Raw genomic sequence first — 21,778 nt, 5'->3', positions numbered from 1 at the left:
GGCTAGCCCTTGTATTTGAGAGCCCTAGTTAACTGTTTATTTTATAACACTGTAGATATTGGTACCATGGCCAATGGCAAGCATACCCGGGTTCAGAGACAATTCCAACTGGAGATGTGAACCTTTTCCACTCCAATGGAAAGTGGCAGTCGACTCTGATGCCGAGCCTCATTTGACATGATTTTTCATAGCTCTCACATGCTCCATTCTCAAATATGACTTTACTAGGCACCAATGCTGCATAGCAATGCCATGTGGTGTTGAACAGTAGCAGTGGTGTTGAGAGAAAAGTTGTAATTATGGCATTCAAGTTCATAGGCGAAAAATGGCTAGTTCTTCACGCACAGTTTATTCTAAGGAAGAGACTGAAGAGGTTTTAGAGCAATGTCTAACTGAAAATGAGAGTGACCCTGAGTTTAATGATGACAGTGATTCACTTTTAAACAATTTGAATGACATGACAATGCAAACAGTCCACCCTGAAGAGTCTCAAAAAAATATCACCCAATGAAAATTTTTGTATTGTAAGACTAGTAGGCGCGAGTCCGGGATAAGCCATTTTGACGAAAAATAAATTTCCAAATTTTTAAAAACTAAGATTGGCGTGTCCCTTTTTTTTAGTGTTTTTTGAAGATGAACAACTTTTTTGCATTGCAAATAGTATTTACTATTATTTTATAGCATTGTAAACATTGCTTGTCCTATAGCTCAATGTATAAGAACTTTAACTTTGCTGCCTTAATCTCAGACTGCTGATGTCATCAACCGCTAAATGTACACTTAGAACCATGGGCTCAAAGATGCAACAAATGGATAAAAATTCGAGAACATAGTGACGCACTACCCGCCGAGTACCTAGCGAGTCAGTGATGCAACCCGCCCGACTTGGCTTGGCGCCAGGCCGGCGCACCAGCAGACGCACGCTTCTAGTAAGACTACAGTGCGCGTCCGGGATAAACCACTCCTGCTGGTGCCTGCAAAATCTAAGTCCGTTATCAGCACGTTACATCATCAAGGTCACTCGTCTTCTATATAAGCGGGCAGTGCACACCTGCGGAACCATTCTGCTGTGAGCTCTATCTGCAACAGCATTGAAGCACTATGCCTCGTCGACGTCTGTATCATCAACACCGCCACCACATGCCTGTCTACAAACATATTATTAGCCTCGAAAATAAACTAGATGGAAATGGAACTGCAGAAGCGATCGCGCAGTTCCAGACTGAAGCGCTAGAACCACTCGGCCACAATGTCAGCATGGGCTCTTGGGCAATAAAGTTTTGTGACCATTGCTATTGCGCATATGAAGGTGTATCACCATGTAGCACAGAAGCTGAGCCATAGAAAGGGACAACAAAAAGACTGTCAGAAAAGTTAGCTTTTGGCCAACAAGGTCTTTGTCAAAAATAGACAATGTGTGTATACACACACACACACACACACACACACACACACACAAATGACCAAAGTCTCTGGCAACATTATCCCCACAGGTCTAGCATAAGACCTAATAGAAAATCAGATGCTGTTAAGTTGGCTTTATTGACGTTAGCTAATCTATTCACTAGTCAGGTTAAAGACTGTGTTGTTACATGTTAAAAAGGAAAGCATAACATGTAGAGGAACATTAGTTACAAACTTTGGTAGCTGCGATGACATTTGCATTTTGACCAATTCTGAACTACTGGCTGAGGCACAATGAGCCACGAGTTAAGTTTTCAATGGGAACACAGCTAACATAATTGGTGGACACAGCTTGTGAAGCCTGTCTTTAACAACTGATTCCAAACCACATGACTTTACTCGTGATGACACACCAAGTCTTTGGTTTATTCTGGTGCATCTCGACTCTTGACAGAAACCACTGCACATCCGCTGGAGCTTTCAGTCTCGGCTTGGCAGGTAGCTGCAAAAGAGCTCCTGTCAGCTACTACCAACAAGTGGGAAGTTCATGCAGTTATGTGGTTTTTGAGTGCAAAAGGCGTTAAACTGATCAACAGTTTACGGAAGTGTACAGAGAGTTGTGTATGTATGTCAACAATGTCCACAAGTGGTGTAGGGAGTTTGCACATGGTTGTACTGAAATTCATGACAAGGGAAGATGCAGGAGACTGCCAATTCACGAAGAGACAATCGCAAGAGTTGAACAAATCGTGCTCCGAGATCAGTGCATCACTATCAACGAGCTAGCTCCACAATTTTGTTCTTGAGGTTTCTCAATGTACCTCTCCCTGGACTTTGACTGAAGTTCTGAAATTTCAGAAGATGTGTGCACGATGGGTCCCAAGAATGCTGACAGAAGACCACACACGACAACGTGTTGAAACTTCCCACCAATTTCTTCAACTCTGAGACAACGCTTTCGATTCAATAGTCACGGGTTATGAAACCTGGGCTTTCACCTTCACACTTGAGACCAAACAACAGTCTCGTGAATGGTTGCAGGTCAAGTCGTGGCAACTCTGTTTTGGTATCAAAAGGCATTATTGTTGGTCAGCTTATTGGTTCCTAGGACAACAATAAATTCAGACAGGTATTATCAGATGACAATGCTCCCCCCACATCACCCGTGAAACTGTGGGCTTCTGCAACAGCTTGGACCGATCATCATCAGGCATCCACCCTGGAGTCTGGACTTAGCATCCAGTGACTACCATTTGTTTCCCAAGTGGAAAGAATACGTGGCTGGAAGCCACTTCAGTGACGATGAGGAGGTGAAATATGAGGTGCAATGCTACTTCAACAGCAAGACGGCAGGCTGGTATGACATGGGCATACAGAAACTGCTACAGGAACTGCTACAGGAACGCATCAATCAAAATGGTGATTATGCGGACAAACAGAAAAAATTGTCAAGCTTCAAAATTATGTGCAATTTATTGCAAATAAACATTTCTTTATATTTTTTAAAAAACTTGGATCACTCTCTTACTATCCTCATGGAGGAATCAGCTGGAGAAGTCTCTCTCAAACCTTGTACACCAATAATCTCAATCAATTTACCATTAATTTTAAGTGACTTCAGTTCCCAATCACAATTTTGTTTGCAATAACAATGAACAACCCTTAATCTCAGGGAGAGGGATAAGTGGACTGAGAGCAGTGGGGATGAGATAGACAGAGAGGGGAAATGATGTGAGGCACAGAGAGGGCGAGGAGGATGAGAGGGACAAAGAGAGGGGGACAAGGAGGTAGGTGAGAGTGGGAGGGACAGGGGAGGGGGAAGGGAAAGAGTTTAGGGTATATATCCAATTCCCAGAAATATTTAGCAGTTGTGAAGCATTGATGGGTTTGCTACTTAACCTACAAAGAGCATGCACGAACTATTATTGTGGCCACTTTGCTTACTTCTAGGTAAGTTTCGCCTGGTCCACCAACAGATGCTGACGCCCCTTGGGGCCGAGAGGCAGCCGTCTCGTGGATGCCTCTCAGGCGTGACCACAGGTACGGGACCTCCGCCATTGCAACCTGCAGCTTTGCCTCCTTCGTACGAGCGTGTTCACGGAATATCTGAAACATTTTCAAAATTACAGTATTATGTACAGCCTCTATAAAATATGTTGCAGCTAATAAGGGCAATTTTATATGAAGTTATTACTTTACTACTCTTCATAAGAGGTATCAGGTAGCAACAATATTATTTTGTTCTGCAGTTTCTCTCTGTGTATTAGTTGATCAAACAGTCCACGAGTATACTGTCAGTCCACAATCTCCAGCATGCCTAACACTTTGACAATTAGGCACGTCACCATCATCAGCTGCATTTGCAAACTGACCTCCTGTGGGCACATATCCAATGTATACCCCCTATCTTCATGGTCTGCTCCACATAATGTACGGACCCAAAAATGTGTGTCAGAGGCCAAAGAGGTGATGCACCAGAGACACCCGACAGGATACCTTGCCTGTGGGAGTATGGATGTAAGCAATCTGTGCACTTTGTCACTGTTTGCTGTCTTCTCTTTAACAGAGCTCATGCTGATCCCCAACTATTTCTGGGCCTATAGCTGCATTCCTGGTCAATAAGACTGTCTTTGATGCACATTTTCTTGGCCCTTCTAACAATGTTGTCCCACTGCCTGCAACCACCGACTTGTTACGACATATTAGTCAAATGTGTTGCTGGTGTTCTCAGCAGTGATCTTCGATGGTCGCATTGTTTGTCCACTATGTGGTGCCACAGTTGCATGAAATCTGGTACACCCCAGCCTTCCATTAACCAAAATAATCTTTTACACTGCCCAATAATGCAAATGTTTTATTGGGCAGACACAACATCCAGTGCGGCCCCCCGGGAAGAGGGTTGCAGTTGGGGGAAGCAGGGGATACATGTCAGCCACTTGGCCCCAGGAAGTCTGTTCACCAGAGCACCTGATGGTGGTAATATGCCTGATCACCAAAATATTGTGCTCACTGAATATTATTAATCTGCAGCACACCCGTAGACTGCCCAATCAACATCATTATTACCTCCAGAATGAGATTTTCACTCTGCAGTGGAGTGTGTGCTGATATGAAACTTCCTGACAGATTAAAACTGTGTTAAGTTTGGAAGGTAGGAGACGAGGTACTGGCAGAAGTAAAGCTGTGAGGACAGGGCGTGAGTCATGCTTGGGTAGCTCAGTTGGTAGAGCACTTGCCGGCGAAAGGCAAAGGTCCTGAGTTCGAGTCTCGGTCTGGCACACAGTTTTAATCTGCCAGGAAGTTTCATCATTATTACCTCTTTACTTGATATCAAAATCTACTGGTTTCCTTGTTGACCAATGTTAATCATAATGGGACATCTCTGTGGAAGGCAACAACAAGGAAGAAAGATTAGAGACACTCTTTGGGGAAGATCCATAATCGTTGCTAAAATTTTTCATGCTGAATAAATTTGCTCCAGTTGTAGCTGACAATTCCTTTATTTGAGTAAAATCATTCACATGACCCGGATATCAAGATGGAAATACCATGTTCAGGTACTGAAAAAAATAAGGGAAACTAAGAGGAATACCATAGATAATTAATTCACATTAAGAGGATAAATACAAATGTGAATATCATGTCATATCTTTATCGTGTGCGGAAAATTGTACCAGTCATATAAAAAATCTAGGAAATTTATAAAATAGCATGTGAGATCCCAGGTGGGTAAAGCGTGAAAAAGTTCTCTGAGTCAACCAGTACCACATCAGGTAAATTGGGCCTAAAAACAAACTGTATATATCAGCAAATAAATACTGACTGCCAGCCTAATGTAACTTAGGAACCAACTGTGGATGACCAGACATGTGGCATAGGCTGAAGACAGTAAAATGAAGGCATAAATGCCATTGAATGCCAATTTGTGGATCTCAAAATTGGCTAACCATATGATTGCCCAGCCTGCAAAACATTGTGTACATCCAGCATGACTGGGGAACAGACTGCCACGCAGTAAGACACCTCAGTACACACCTCAGAGTGGCCACTGCCAGAACTAAGGCTGAGGTCATGAGGGACATCCAAAGAAACCAAAGCTAACAACATTGCTGCAGCCCCACATTTTCTCCCAAATGTCATCCCATATTAATAATGCTAAAACCATATTAATATGTGAATGGCATTAACTGAGATAGGACTCATATAGGGCTAACAATAAAAGAAAGTAACACTGAAGCAGATTTATTCACCATGAAAAACCCATATTAGAGATTAATGTCTCGTCGACAATGAGGTCATTAGGGATGGAACTATGGACCCTGCCATTGGTGGGGAGGCTTGCGTGCCTCAGCGATACAGATAGCCGTACCTTAGGTGCAACCACAACGGAGGGGTATCTGTTGAGAGGCCAGACAAACGTGTGGTTCATGAAGAGGGGCAGCAGCCTTTTCAGTAGTTGCAGGGGCAACAGTCTGGATGATTGACTGATCTGGCCTTGTAACACTAACCAAAACGGCCTTGCTGTGCTGATACTGCGAAAAAATGATGATGGCATCCTCTTGGGTAAAATATTCCGGAGGTAAAATAGTCCCCCATTCGGATCTCCGGGCGGGGGACTACTCAAGAGGATGTCGTTATCAGGAGAAAGAAAACTGGCAATCTACGGATTGGAGCGTGGAATGTCAGATCCCTTAATCGGGCAGGTAGGTTGGAAAATTTAAAAAGGGAAATGGATAGGTTAAAGTTAGATATAGTGGGAATTAGTGAAGTTCGTTGGCAGGAGGAACAAGACTTTTGGTCAGGCGAATACAGGGTTATAAATACAAAGTCAAATAGGGGTAATGCAGGAGTAGGTTTAATAATGAATAAAAAAATAGGAATGCGGGTAAGCTACTACAAACACCATAGTGAATGCATTATTGTGGCCAAGATAGACACGAAGCCCACACCTACTACAGTAGTACAAGTTTATATGCCAACTAGCTCTGCAGATGACAAAGAAATTGAAGAAATGTATGATGAAATAAAAGAAATTATTCAGATAGTGAAGGGAGACGAAAATTTAATAGTCACGGGTGACTGGAATTCGGCAGTAGGAAAAGGGAGAGAAGGAAATGTAGTAGGTGAATATGGATTGGGGGTAAGAAATGAAAGAGGAAGCCGCCTGGTAGAATTTTGCACAGAGCACAACTTAATCATAGCCAACACTTGGTTCAAGAATCATAAAAGAAGGTTGTATACATGGAAGAATCCCTGAGATACTGACAGGTTTCAGATAGATTATATAATGGTAAGACAGAGATTTAGGAATCAGGTTTTAAATTGTAAGACATTTCCAGGGGCAGATGTGGACTCTGACCACAATCTATTGGTTATGAACTGTAGATTAAAACTGAAGAAACTGCAAAAAGGTGGGAATTTAAGGAGATGGGACCTGGATAACCTGGCTAAACCAGAGGTTGTACAGAGTTTCAGGGAGAGCATAAGGCAACAATTGACAGGAATGCGAGAAAGAAATACAGCAGAAGAATAATGGGTAGCTTTGAGGGATGAAGTAGTGAAGGCAGCAGAGGATCAAGAAGGTAAAAAGATGAGGGTTAGTAGAAATCCTTAGGTAACAGAAGAAATATTGAATTTAATTGATGAAAGGAGAAAATATAAAAATGCAGCAAATGAAGCAGGCAAAAAGGAATACAGACGTCTCAAAAATGAGATTGACAGGAAGTGCAAAATGGCTAAGCAGGGATGGCTAGAGGACAAATGTAAGGATGTAGAGTCTTATCTCACTAGGGGTAAGGTAGATACTGCCTACAGGAAAATTAAAGAGACCTTTGGAGAAAAGAGAACCACTTGTATGAATATCAAGAGCTCAGCTGGAAACCCAGTTCTAAGCAAAGAAAGGAAAGCAGTAAAGTTGAAGGAGTATATAGAGGGTCTATACAAGGGTGATGTATTTGAGGACAATATTATGGAAATGGAAGAGGATGAAGATGAAATGGGAGATATGATACTGCGTGAAGAGTTTGACAGAGCACTGAAAGACCTGAGCCGAAACAAGGCCCCGGGAGTAGATAACATCCCATTAGAACTACTGAAAGCCTTGGGAGAGCGAGTCCTAACAACACTCGACCATCTGGTGAGCAAGATGTATGAGACAGGCGAAATACCCTCAGACTTCAAGAAGAATATAATAATTCCAATCCCAAAGAAAGCAGGTGTCGACAGATGTGAAAATTACCGAACTATCAGTTTAATAAGTCACAGCTGCAAAATACTAACACGAATTCTTTACAGACGAATGGAAAAACTAGTAGAAGCCGACTTCGGTGAAGATCAGTTTGGATTCCGTAGAAATATTGGAACACGTGAGGCAATACTGACCCTACAACTTATCTTGGAAGCTAGATTAAGGAAAGGCAAACCTACGTTTCTAGCATTTGTAGACATAGAGAAAGCTTTTGACAATGCTGACTGGAATAATCTCTTTCAGATTCTGAAGGTGGCAGGGGTAAAATACAGGGAACGAAAGGCTATTTACAATTTGTACGGAAACCAAACGGCAGTTATAAGAGTTGAGGGGCATGAAAGGGAACCAGTGGTTGGCAAGGGAGTGAGACAGGGTTGTAGCCTCTCCCCGATGTTATTCAATCCGTATATTGAGCAAGCAGTGAAGGAAACAAAATTAAAATTCGGAGTAGGTATTAAAATCCATAGAGAAGAAACAAAAACCTTGAGGTTCGCCGATGACATTGTAATTCTGTCAGAGACAGCAAAGGACTTGGAAGAGCAGTTGAACGGAATGGATAGCGTCTTGAAAGGAGGATATAAGATGAACGTCATCAGAAGCAAAACGAGGATAATGGAATGTAGTCGAATTAAGTCGGGAGATGCTGAGGGTATTAGATTAGGAACTGAGACACTTAAAGTAGTAAAGGAGTTTTGGTATTTGGGGAGCAAAATAACTGATGATGGTCAAAGTAGAGAGGATATAAAATGTAGACTGGCAATGGCAAGGAAAGCGTTTCTGAAAAAGATAAATTTGTTAACATCGAGTATCAATTTAAGTGTCAGGAAGTTATTTCTGAAAGTATTTGTATGGAGTGTAGCCATGTATGGAAGTGAAACATGGACAATAAATAGTTTGGACGTATGGAGTGTAGCCATGTATGGAAGTGAAACATGGACAATAAATAGTTTGGACAAGAAGAGAATAGAAGCTTTCGAAATGTGGTGCTACAGAAGAATGCTGAAGATTAGATGGGTAGATCACATAACTAATGAGGAGGTATTGAATACGATTGGGGAGAATAGAAGTCTGTGGCACAACTTGACTGGAAGAAGGGATCGATTGGTAGGACATGTTCTGAGGCATCAAGGGATCACCAATTTAGTATTGGAGGGCAGCGTGGAGCGTAAAAATCGTAGAGGGAGACCAAGAGATGAATACACCAAGCAGATTCAGAAGGATGTAGGTTGCAGTAGGTAATGGGAGATGAAGAAGCTTGCACAGGATAGAGTAGCATGGAGAGCTGCATCAAACCAGTCTCAGAACTGAAGACCACAACAACAACAGGGATGGAGAGCAAGCTCAGGGCTGGAAATGAAATTGGTTGTTGCCTTAGTAATGGTCATAAGAGATGGATCACCAACGCAGATTAGGGACACAAATTGCTATTGTCCTTTGGAAAGGAATCACCCTCATATTTGCATTACGCGATTTAGAGAACCAAGGAGAACCTAAATCTTGACAGCTAGGCAGTATTAGCCTGCAAAAGAAGTGCACAACTGCATCTACATAGTAATACATAATGTTGACTTCTTTCACATCCTTTAAGTCCTTTCCTGGTATGTTTCAATATTATCACAAACTGTAACAGAAGCAAGGAAAACCAACTTTAGGCCTAAAGTCCACTCTAATTTTGGTGGACAATAACCTGACAAGATTTTTCTCATTTCTTCTGTACCAAAATAAAGTGACTAGGACCCGTATGTTACGAAATCAGTAAATCACTACTCACTACAAGTACTGATAAATGAAAGTCCAGGATGCCAGTACATTAATTTTGAACAAAACCAGAGGCCCTGTATGCAGCCAAAACATTCTCCATCACCAACCATGGCCCAATTGGTAGAATTGAAAGGCCAGAGATCAAAGAAAATAAGATACCAAGAAAAATCCACAACAACAAACTAATTCACTTAAAAAATGAAGGCCTACAGAAAAACTCTCAGACCTAATGATGAAAAAAAAAATTCTTTTTTTAAAGACACATCATCAGAATGAACTCAAACAGGTTAACAATAAAAGCTATTTCCACATGAAAAAACCAACAAATCAGTTTAAGGAAAAAGAGAAGCACTTAACTCCAAATCACAGAAAATATACGATTTAAAACAATTAAAAACAAGAAAGAGGGTTCCCAGTCAAAATTAAAACCAAACAACAGTCCAAATCTCCAAAGAAGAAAGAAAAGCAAGATCAGGATGAATGAAATAATATACTGCGCTCATAGAAAGGCATGTAACATTTAAAAATTGATTGATCTAAAGTACCCCAAAGCACGATGAAACAAAAAAAATGAAGAAAAATAATACATACACTCAAATTCCTGTAATGAAACCACAGACGTCATACACAGCAAAACATGCTCAACATAGAAAAGTACCAACATCAAAATAAAATAAAATAAACTTTTTGAGGCTACTTCAGAAAAGAATTTTACATCAATGCCAAGCTACAGTACTTTCCCCCGTCAGGACAAATATATTGTTTGCAAATTCTTAAATTGTTTACATCATATAACTGACTTTAGGTTGTATAGTGTTTCTGCAACACACGCTGTACAATAAAATCGTTTGGCATTACAGATTTGACAATGTCTCATATATTTATGGTAGGCAATGAAAACTTCGTAACTCCTTTTTGTTAAATTGTACAGGATAAGCAAAAATGGTTTCTTAAAAACAATATAAAGTGATACAGATAAAGTTCCTACATATGTAACTGTATAGTAGAGGCCTAGTTATTGACAGATTGGATAAATCCATCACTTTCAAATCTCTCTCTCATAATGGAGTAACTGGTTAATGGCATTAGAAGGTTCTGCCTAACATCATTACACATGTAACAGAATTTTAAAATTTCAAGACACCACAGGGAAAGCATTGAGACTAAAGAGTTATTTAATGTTCAGTTAGGAAATATCCATGTAACGCTGTTCAAAACACAGCAATGATGTAAAGATACTTTCAGACCCTGTTTCTTGAAATCTGATTGGTAATATATGCCCAAGTGCATTCTCATACTAACCTGGATAACAACTGTGTACCTATCAAAAACTGGAACGCCGAAGTGGTCTTCAAGTTCTTTGTGCTGAATGCCTTTCAATATGTTTGTACTGATGAAGACACCTGTTACCTTCTTATCCTTCCGAATTCGTTGTTGCAGCCTCTCCAAATTGCCTTTTCCAAAAAAGGTTTTCTTATCGAAATTTTTCAACGAAATAATCTCTGTGTCCACAACTGTCCATCTGCGTAGGGTTCTGACCAGTGCTACAGCCTCTTCCAACTGCAGTTCTGGAGTCGTAATTAATTTCTTCGATGGACCCCATTTAATATATGGTTGAATAACAAGTAGCTGGTGCCCCATTTCTGCTGTGCGCATAAACCTATTATATAATTCCTGATATTCTTCTTCCCTGGCATCATCCTCGAAATCTGAATCGAATGTGAGTCTGTCACCCAATCTATTCTTTGAAGAAAAATGCATCCCAGCAAATCTATTACACGACGGTAATGCGACACCTCCGAAAATCGCAAACCTCGATACGCAAAAGGCCTTACTACATTTATCATCCACACACCGTAAAGCTTCATTATGTTTGTTAAAATAACATAAGGCACTATTCGAGTGATAAACGTTTCTAGTGAGCAACCTTAAGCTGAAATTATCGACAAGAAGGCGACTACCACAACCTGAGGCTGCACCCAGTGTTCGCTGCACCCAAGACACTGCCATTTTTCTTTTGATCTTCATCCAATGTTTCAGAAACGATTTACAGTTCTGCAGCTTTCAGATACGTGTGTTTATCTTCGGCGGCCATCCAGGCCGCCTGGCAAGCTTTGGTCCTATCACTCGTGACTTTATAGGAGACGCCGGTAGCCAGTACGCTGGATACAAGTATGACAGCGTTTCTGCTATAGGGCAAACGTTTCTGTAGAAGCGTCTGGCCGATATACGAAGCCGAGAATGTCAATGCAAATCCAGCCAGCCCTGTTAGCAGCGCTCGTGACATACAGTCCATATAGGACGAGAAACCCGGATGTTTTTCCTTCTGCTGCTCTTTCAATTTCTTGATATCGTTCATTATGATGGTACACACTCCACAAGTAACTCACAGATACAAGTTGACATACTGAACCATAGCCGCCAACAGTGCAACGCTGATATTTTGACTGATAAATATATAAACTTACACGCAGCTCCAAGATCAAATTAATTAAGCCACTACAATTTAACTCTCCTTAAGTCACTTGAAAAAGTCAATGAGAATGAAAATGAACCTTTAAACATAACTATAAATGCATCGTCACTTTGCCAACGTTGGTAACAACGTCAGAGATCTAACACCGACGCCTTGCAAAACAGAGGGTAATTTACAAACCAGCGACTTCCGCACTGCGTCAAAACAGACGGGTAAAAACAGATCCCGTACTGTTTTTCCCAATTCTAATTGTGTGTCGCTAGGCCAAACGAGTAACCATATTTACAAAAAATTTCCCTTTTAATTTTGATGAATAACACTACACACGTTGTAACAAAAATGTGCGGCATAAATTGCACGATACATTCCTTACACATTGTCGAAGAAATGTGTAATATGAAAATGGGTGTGGAAATGCTTTGTTTCCATGTTACAACTCATTTCCTCCAACTCAATAATAATGGGAAACACACACGAACAGAGCGCACCAGCATACAACGTACAACTTTTTCTCACAGGAGATGTTCAATTGCTCTCCGTGGGCATTGAAGCATGCATCGACCCGACATCGTACTGAATCTAGAATGCGCTGACGTATCCCTGGAGTACTGCGTATGGTTTCACACTTCACTGCCTTCCATAATACGGGTACGGAGACAATGTGCATCTTGTACTGAGGTTCCATCCACAAGAACTTTCAAATGCCCCCACAAATAAAATCCAGTGGGTTTAGGTCCGAAGAGCGTGGAGGCCAGGCAGTTGGTCCATCTCCGCCCATATAGACTATTTAAAATATGAACGGAACATCCTGGCATTTGCTATGTCAATCTTGGCCAGTGTCACTGCCACAGACATGAAAAAGGCAGTGTACCATATATTGCTTTGAGGCAATAGTGAGATACGGTATTGTCTTTTGGGGAAATGTTAGCAATTTGACAAGAATATTAACTTCACAGAAAAAATAATCTAATCTAATCTAATCTGTCACAGAATCTGTTATTTAGAAGCCAACGGACATTAACACTGAAACGAGGTGCGCCATCGTGCATGGAGTGTAATACGTGTTCTGTCGCACACCTAAAGGCACATCTGCTAACCAATCACGTCGAACTTTCTCTGCAAATTTACGATAACTTTGGCTGTTGAGCCTTGGTCGAAGAACGTGAGGCCCTACCAGACAGTCGCCAAAAATGCCGGCCCAAACATTGATGGAAAATCTTTGTTGTGACTTGCTCCAATACTTGGCTATCTGATGCCAAATTAGAACTTTTTAAACCTCTGAACATGGTACTGGCTAATAAGTTCTGCAGATCTACTATCAGAGGTGGGGGTGTGTCAATGTATGTAAAAAGCACATTTGATTTTAATTCTGTAAATGTAAGTAAATATTCATTAGAAGGAACAATTGAATTATGTGCAGCACATATAAAGATACCAAATGATGGAATTTATGTTATATGTTTATATATACTGCCAGGTGGAAACTTCGAAGTTTTCTTAACAAAGTTTTGTGACATGATAGAGAATGTTTTTATATCACACCTGAACAAGATAGTAATTATAGGAGATTTCAATATAAATGTACTAGCAGATAAGTTACACACTAGACTATTCAAGAATACTCTGCTTGAATATAATGATACTTGATAAACACTGCAACCAGGGAGACTGAAACATGCCAGTCTGCAATAGATAACATAATCACTGGTATTCGTCTTTACGATCTTACATCTTGTGTTATTATAAGTGCTTTGTCAGACCACCATGCAGTAGAACTAAGTGTGCACATACACAGTTGCTATAGATATATTAGGATGAATACAGACCAAAATATAACTCATTTAAATAATATAACGACACTCAATAGTTATGGCAAATTCTCAGGTGAACTATCCTACATTCTTAACCAAGCCTGCCCATTAATAAAAAAGAGAATTCAGTCACATGCTGTAACCCGAAACTGGATATCGAGTTCAGTCACTGGGGCTAGAGAAAAACTAAGATGGTATGAGTATGCTATGTTAAATGACTTGAGCAATAAAAAATTAAAAGAAGAGTTCAAAACGTATCAGAAATACTATGTAGACCTCCTAATTTCGGAAAAACAGAAACATTTTGAAAGTGTCATTCAGAACTCAAATAAATCTCCAAAACATCATGGTCGCTAAAAATAGAGAAATAGGTAAATCTGGGAAACATACAACTGAAAATAACTTGCTGATAAACGGCACAATAGAAACTGATCAGAATAAGATAGCAGATCTATTTAACAATTACTTTGCTTCTGTTGGCTCCAGCATAAACAATCAGCTTAAAAATCATAAATACAAATTCAGAGGAACGCGAGTGTCAGGAAGTATATTTTTGATGCCAACAAGTAAAGAAGAAATAATTAACATAGTGAGTAGCTTAAAGAATTCCCATGCAGCAAGATATGATGGTCTTAGTCTGGACACTCTTAAGAAATGTATACATAAAATTGCATCACCTTTATCAACAGTTATCAACTCTCATATGGAAGATGGTCTATTTCCAGATGAGTTGAAAATTGCCCGAGTTGTGCCTATTTTTAAAAAAGGAAACAGGAATCTAGTAGAAAACTGTCGACCCATTTCTGTTCTTCCAATAATATCCAAAATCTTTGAGAAAGTAATATACATAAGAATCTGGAACTTACTGGTATGCAAAAAAGTGATTTCTAAGGGGCAGTATGGGTTTGTCAAGGGGTCGTCCACCATTACAGCAGCATCCAACTTAATCGAAGGTGTCACTCAAGCAATAGATAATAAAGAACATGTATGTGTCATCTTTCTGGACTTACAAAAAGCATTTGACTGTGTTGATACGACCGTATTGCTGGACAAACTGTGGAACTATGGCATTCGAGGCACAGCCCATAATCTGATGAGGTCTTACTTGACAAATAGGAAGCAGTTTGTGTCTATTAGCACTACAGAGGGAGCATACAAATCAAACACCACTGACATAAATTTTGGTATTCCACAGGGGTCAATATTAGGACCACTTCTTTTTGTTATTTATGTTAATGATATTCAGTCCATAACAAACCATGCAACAACTATCTTATATGCAGATGATACCACATTAATATGCTGCAATCCAAGCTATTCGCAGCTCGAAGTGGAATCCAATACTGCAGCAGGCTTAATTCTGCAATATTTTAATGAAAACACACTAAAATTAAACACAAATAAATCTGTCTATATTGAATTTGATCTTGGGAGGCAAAAAACTCATGAAAACCAAATCTTAATGGGTGATGAATACATTAAAAAACAATACTCGACCAAATTTCTTGGCCTGACACTTGATGCGGAGTTAAATTGGTCTGATCATGTGAATGATATTTGCAAAAAGCTATGTACTACATATATGTCCTAAGAAAACTGACACCTTTTTGTAACATCACCACTCTAAGGCAAATATATGTTGCACTACTTGAATCCCATCTAAGCCATGGGATAGAGGTATGGGGATCCAGCAGTAAAGGTAATATGAAAAGTGTACTTATCTTACAACAGAAGGCACTTAGAATTATGGAAAAGAAATGTGCCAGGGAGTCCTGCAGAAATTTGTGTAAAGAATTTAAAATACTAACTGTTCATAACCTGTATGTGCTGAAGATAATCATTATGGCAGTAAACAGTAACAAAACACTTAATAAAGAAATACACAATCACAACACTAGAGGTAGAGAGAGACCCCACATCATCTCCCATAGAACAACACTTTATGAGAAAAGCCCTCACTATGCAGGCATAAAACTATTGAATTGCTTCCATCAAAATATCTCCAAATTGCCCATTACAAAACTAAAAACGAAATTAAAATTATGGCTCCTAAACAATCCTGTATATTCAATAGATGAGTTTCTAGATTTAGTACACTCATATGATGGAAGACCATCTATCTAAAAATATACGTAATCTCAGTTCTTAGACTGTGTCACAAACTGTAAATATTTGAATGTAAGATATGAATACTGTGTCACAAACTGTAGATTCCTTAATCTAAGTATGACAATAACAATTTTTTTATGTATAGTCCATATATGTAACTCTGGGACAAAATCCATGGAATTATGGATATGGTGAGAGCATTTACCTACATAGGGGCTAAGTAATTCAGCCAGATATGTTGCAAGCAAATAAGTAGGTGCCCTAATGTTGCTGACAATCGGGTGCATAGGTACCCCCTCTTTGTGGACCTTAGGCAGTCCACAGAGTCTTGGTGGTACAGGTCCTTGAGGTGATAATTTCTTGGCGTCCCCCTCTGGTAGTTCCGCATCCTTGAGCAGAGTCCTGGTCTTGTTCTCCACCTTCTTCGTGGGGTCAGCGTTGATCTTCCTACAGGAGTCGTTATCTAGCAGGTGCTGCATCTTCTCAATGTAGTCCTTACGGCAAAAAACAACAGTGGCATTGCCTTTGTCAGCAGGTAAGATAACAATCTCAGAGCACTCTCTTAGGTCCTGAATGGCTGCCCTCTCTCTACTGGTAATGTTAGTCTTCATAGGTTTAGTTCTGGTCAGAGCCCGGAAGGTTTCCCGACGCACTTCTTCTGCTGCTTCAGGCGGTAATCGCGCTGCAACCTGTTCCACTGCACTGACGATGTCCGCGACCGGCGTGAACCTAGGGGTGGGAGCAAAGTTGAGTCCCTTTTGCAGAACCGAAACCGCCTCATGAGACAGCTCCATGTCAGTGAGATTGATGATCGTCTTGCATGCTGCCTCCAGTGATGGTTTATCTGAGAGAAGTGAGAATTTTGAGATCTGACGTCCAGTAGCCTTTTTATGTGCAGAATCGGCTGTCGTCCAGGTCACACCATCCACCCAGTCCCAGGTCCACGAATTAAATTGATTGGCCCGTTTAAGATGAAGTTTAAATAGTTCCTGGGAGTTGTATTCAAGGATGCAGCGAGTAAAGTGCACCCTCTCGCGTACCAAGGCAAGGCTGGCCCATCTCTTAATTCTCTTGGCTGCTGCAGAATCGATGTGATGCGTGACCTTAGCAAAGTTCGGCACAAGCTGCTCAGTACGACATCTCTTCAGGAATGCAAGAGCACTCACCTGCTTACTTGCTGGCAAAATATCTGGCTGAATTACTTAGCCCCTATGTAGGTAAATACCCTCACTATATCCATAATTCCGTGGATCTCGTGAAACGTCTTGACAACTTCAGACTGCAAGACACTGATATCCTAGTGAGCTTTGACGTGGTTTCACTATTCACCAGGGTGCCTCTACGAGAGTCAGTCGAGCTTATTGGTCAGAAATTTGACGAGAAGACCACCGAACTCTTTAGGCATGTCTTGACCTCAACGTATTTTCTGTTTAATGGGAAATACTATGAGCAAACGGATGGAGTCGCAATGGGCAGCCCACTGTCACTGATTGTCTCGAATTTGTACATGGAGTACTTCGAGGAGGAAGCCTTGGCGTCATCCAATTGGAAACCTACTTGTTTCTTCTGTTATGTCGATGACACATTTATCATCTGGCCTCATGGTAGGGACAAGTTCCTGGATTTCCTCACACACCTAAACTCCATACATATAAACGTCAAATTCACAATGGAGACCGAAGCAGAAGGAAGATTACCATTCCTGGACGTCATGGTCAAGAGAAGAGCTGATGGTACCCTGAGCCACGGTGTGTACAGGAAGAAAATGCACACTGACCTGTACCTGCATACAGACAGCTGCCACCACCCTTCTCAGAGGAATGGAGTAACACTAGCACACAGGGTGCAGCATCTCAGACGCAGAGAATCTGCCCCAGGCATTGGAATGCCTCAAAACCGTGTTCTGAAAAAACGAGTACTCGGAATGGCAGATTAGACGCGCTCTCCGTCCAACCACCACAGCACAACCTGTGGAGACAGACGAAGCCACGGAAGAAGAGGTAGCCACTGCCTTTATTCCATACAATGGTGCACTATTGGGGAAAATCGGCCGTATACTAAAGAAACTCTGAGTTAAAACTGTCTTTTGCCTGCCCAATAAAACACGGGCATTACTGGGAAGTGTGAAAGATGACCTCGGTTTGAGGAAGGCCGGCATATACCAAATTCCCTGTGAGTGTGGGATGACTTATATCGGACGAACAGTACACACCATCGAAGATCGTTGCCGAGAACATCAAAGGCACATTCGATTGAAATATCCAAATAAGTCGGCGGTGGCAGAGCACTGTTTGTCCGAGAAACACGAGATGGATTATGAGCATACCAAGATCCTAGCTCAGACCTCTAAATATTGGGCCAGCGTTATAAGGGAGGGTATCGAAATTCGTACCAGGGAAGATCTTACCAACCGAGTTTGCGGCTACAATCTCAGCAAGGCTTCGGACCCGGCATTGAATGTAATTAAGAAGACTCTCAGCAAGAAGTAAGAACTGGTGACCAGGGCAGACGTAGCAAGCACATTGACGTTACGACAGATTCCGACACCCACGTCTTTGCGACTGCCGGCGTGCAGACGCGGACGGCTAAGAGAGCGGCCCGCGGGGGGAGGGGATTTAAATCAGCCGCCCGCCCTCAGGAGCTCAGTTCATCAGCGCACCTGACGATGGTGACATGTCTGATCGCCGAAATATTGTGCCCGTTGGACACTATGAACCGCAGTATACCCGTGGACTGTTCGAGCAACAAATACGCCGGGAGAAACTGAAGAACCACTTGTCAAGCTTTTTTCAGTCTTGTAGATGAAGATGTTTTCAATTGTTATGATTCAATATTATGAGAAGGAAAGCTGCTACTCACCATATAGTGGAGATGCTGAGTCTCAGGTAGGCATAACAAAAAGGTTCTCGCAATTAAAGCTTTCAGCCATTGGCCTTTGTCAACAATAGTCAACACACACACACACACACACACACACACACACACGCAAGCAAACGCAACTCACACACACGGCTGCAGTCTCAGGCAACTGAAAGCACACTGCGAGCAGCAGCACCAGTGTGTGATGGGAGTGTCGACTGGGCGGGGATAAGGAAGAGGCTGGGGCAGGGACGGAGAGAGACAGTATGGTGGGGTGGTGGACAGTGAAGTGCTGCAGGTTAGACAGAGGGCAGGGGAGAGGTGGGGAGGGTGGAGTGGTGGAAAAGGAGAGAAATGAAAAGACTGGGTGTGGTGGTGGAATGACAGCTGTTAGTGCTGGAATGGGAACAGGGATGGGCAGGATGGGTGAGGACAGTGATAGTGACCTGACTTGACATACAGGGATCCAGAAGATAAAACGATGAAGATGGTGGAGAGTCAGTGAAGGAAATAGTTGATATCTTTGATGTGGGAAGCTGGATTTTGGGCAGTTGGTTGGACGTGTTGGTCAATGAGGGGTGAAATTCATCAATGGAGACACAATAACCAACTACAATGGGGCATCCAGGGTTATTGAGTTCCTGGATTTTGGGGAGGACATAGAAGCTCGTTGTGTGGGGTTAGGAGGGACATGGACCTGGGGGACCTATGGATTTCAGTATGGATTGTTGGTTATGTTGGACTTCTGGGATGGGATCAATATGGCAGATGTAAAAGGTGGAGGAGTCAGACAGTTGGCAGAGGACTACTGTCAGGTTGTCACTGTAACTTAACACTAGTGGTGGAGCCTTTGCTGCAGGGAGGATGGTTATGTCATGATCTGTTTTCAGGTTGCATATGGGTATCTTTTCTTCAGCTGAAAGGTTAGTGCTCTTAGGGAAGGACCTGGGGAAAGGATGGTAAGGTCAAGTTGGAGGTGACTATGGGGTAACTAGGTGGGGGAGTATCATCATTGGGTGGTGGTATGAACTGGAAGAAGTAAGGTTCACTGTTAGGATTAGTTTGGCATTGGTTGGAGGTATTGGTGGTGAAGTGTTCCCACTAGAGCTATTGAGAGAAGGAGAGCAGGTTTTTGACAAGGCCAGCATGGTTAAATTTAGGAGTGGGGCTGATGGAGAGGCATTTAGATAGGGCTGAGATTTTTGGTGGAAAGATTAACAACACTGTTAAAGCTATTTAGAATGGAGCTTCTCATAATGATGTGTAAGAATAAAATGTAACTGAGCTAATCAAACGTATTAGACTTACTGGCACCTTCTAGTGCACTGATAACCTCAGCATTGAGTGCCCGTAAGCTTCTCCACCTACTGGTAGACAGGTAGGACTCCAGACTTTACAGCAACCTATTATAATTTTCCTGAAAATAATTAACTTAAAAGATAACTGATGTTGAAGATGGGAACACCCTAAACTACTGTTGCCTTGCATGCCATTATTTCTGTTATATTCCCAAGTTTGACACTATACATATGTAGCTTTAGTTTTTCTGGATCCAATGACACCCCTCATTAATCAATCAAGTCATTAATTAAGAATTTGCCAAAATTAACATAAATGAGTTAAGTCTAAATATGGCTGTCATACTTGTAAAGGGGGAAATCACAATGTACACACACAAAATATGGGAGTCTGCTGAAAATCAATGCTTCTAAATTTTTTATTCTGTTCTCGCTAGTGGTTGAGGCGTTACATGTCATGTGTATTACTCAGCTGACTTTCCCACTTCACTGACGCAAGTTGCAGTCCCCTGCCACTAAAGAACTCTGAATTGCAGCATGTAACACGGTTGTGTGTAACGTCACTATGTCAGTGCATGAGAAACAGCACGTTGTAATTAAATTTCTAACCGTTGATACGTGGAGTATCACCTCCTTTGGAAGGGCAATACCTCTGTAAAGTTCTGACTTGGTACCATCTGATTTTCATCTGTTTCCAAAAATTAAAGAACACTTTGGAGGACTTCACTTTGATAGTAATGAAGCAGTGCAAGCACAGGTGCGGTTGTAGCTCCGCCACAAAGTCAAACGTTCTACAGTGATAGTATCAACAAACTGATCTCTTGTTTGTGTGTGTTTGTCACCTGAGTGATTATGTTGAGAGATAAATATGTAGAAATGGAGAATAAGCAAGCAACACATTAATAACGTTTGTTTTATATAAAAAGTTTTTAGAGTTTTTGCAACACTACTTCATAATTCTGCAACCTTTTGTACATTACTAACTGTTTATTTTGTAAATCAAATTATTACTCGAACATACAACTCAGTCAAATTAGTAAACTTTAACCTAGTTGTTTTTCAAACCATTATGTTGTTTCCAAAAAACTAAAATGTTCATACACCAGTCACTCTAAGGCCAACCCACTCCAAAATCTTCAATCTCAGGTGAGTTCTTACATGACATCTCCGCGAGATCTGCTGCTCAGATTCATCCAGTCAACACCTTTGTAGTAACGTGCACTATGTGTTTTTAGCCCAGCTTTGAGTTAGCAGGAGAGTAAATTTGACTCTGGTTGCAAATTGTGTTAACACAATAGTTTACTTGTTTATTTACCAAAGAAAAACCACCAAACAGCCATATGTTTTCAGAATTTATTTTATTTACAGACAGTTTTGTCATCTCATTATGCCATCTTGAGGTCCCTATACACTCTATATACACGGAATCAGCTACATCAATGCAAGGAAAACCACAGCTGTAAGTACAGGAGTCCGTGAATTTTTTGTGGAATGTGTAGCTCGAAGACTTGACAGCAACTTGTTATAGTTATAGTTGTTGTCAAGCTTCAAAGTACACATTCACAAAAAAATTTGGGAATCCAGGTAGTGTTGGCTTCGGTTTTCCATGCATGGATGTATCTGATGCTGTATACATGGAGGACATAGGGACCAGAAGATGGCATTAACGAGATGCTGAAACTGTTGTGTAAATAAAATAACAACTTCTGAAAACATATGGCTGTTTGGCTAGTTTTCTTCGGTAAATATCTGACTGCCCGTGGTCCTGTATCTGTGACGGCTCAACAGAGATTAGTTTACTTGTGTCACTCAT

At 41.2% G+C, this 21,778-nt stretch overlaps 1 protein-coding gene across 1 annotated transcript in view; it reads right to left on the bottom strand.

Moving 5' to 3' along the window:
* LOC124552449 (putative GTP-binding protein 6) overlaps positions 1 to 11,464 on the bottom strand; it is a 38,490-nt gene extending 27,026 nt beyond the window's left edge. Inside the window, exons 1-2 of the mRNA XM_047126727.1 lie at positions 10,715 to 11,464; positions 3,349 to 3,510 (exon numbers count right to left, since the gene is read on the bottom strand). Of these exons, the coding sequence (XP_046982683.1) occupies positions 3,349 to 3,510; positions 10,715 to 11,440 (888 nt within the window). The 5' untranslated portion in view covers positions 11,441 to 11,464. The remainder of the gene's footprint in view (positions 1 to 3,348; positions 3,511 to 10,714) is intronic.
* Between the last annotated feature and the right edge of the window lie 10,314 nt (positions 11,465 to 21,778).

This window comes from Schistocerca americana, chromosome 10, assembly GCF_021461395.2.
Source record: "Schistocerca americana isolate TAMUIC-IGC-003095 chromosome 10, iqSchAmer2.1, whole genome shotgun sequence".
Classification (NCBI taxonomy): domain Eukaryota; kingdom Metazoa; phylum Arthropoda; class Insecta; order Orthoptera; family Acrididae; genus Schistocerca; species Schistocerca americana.
The sequence above is the reverse complement of the archived record's forward strand: the minus strand, read 5'-3'. Positions and strand labels throughout refer to the sequence as shown.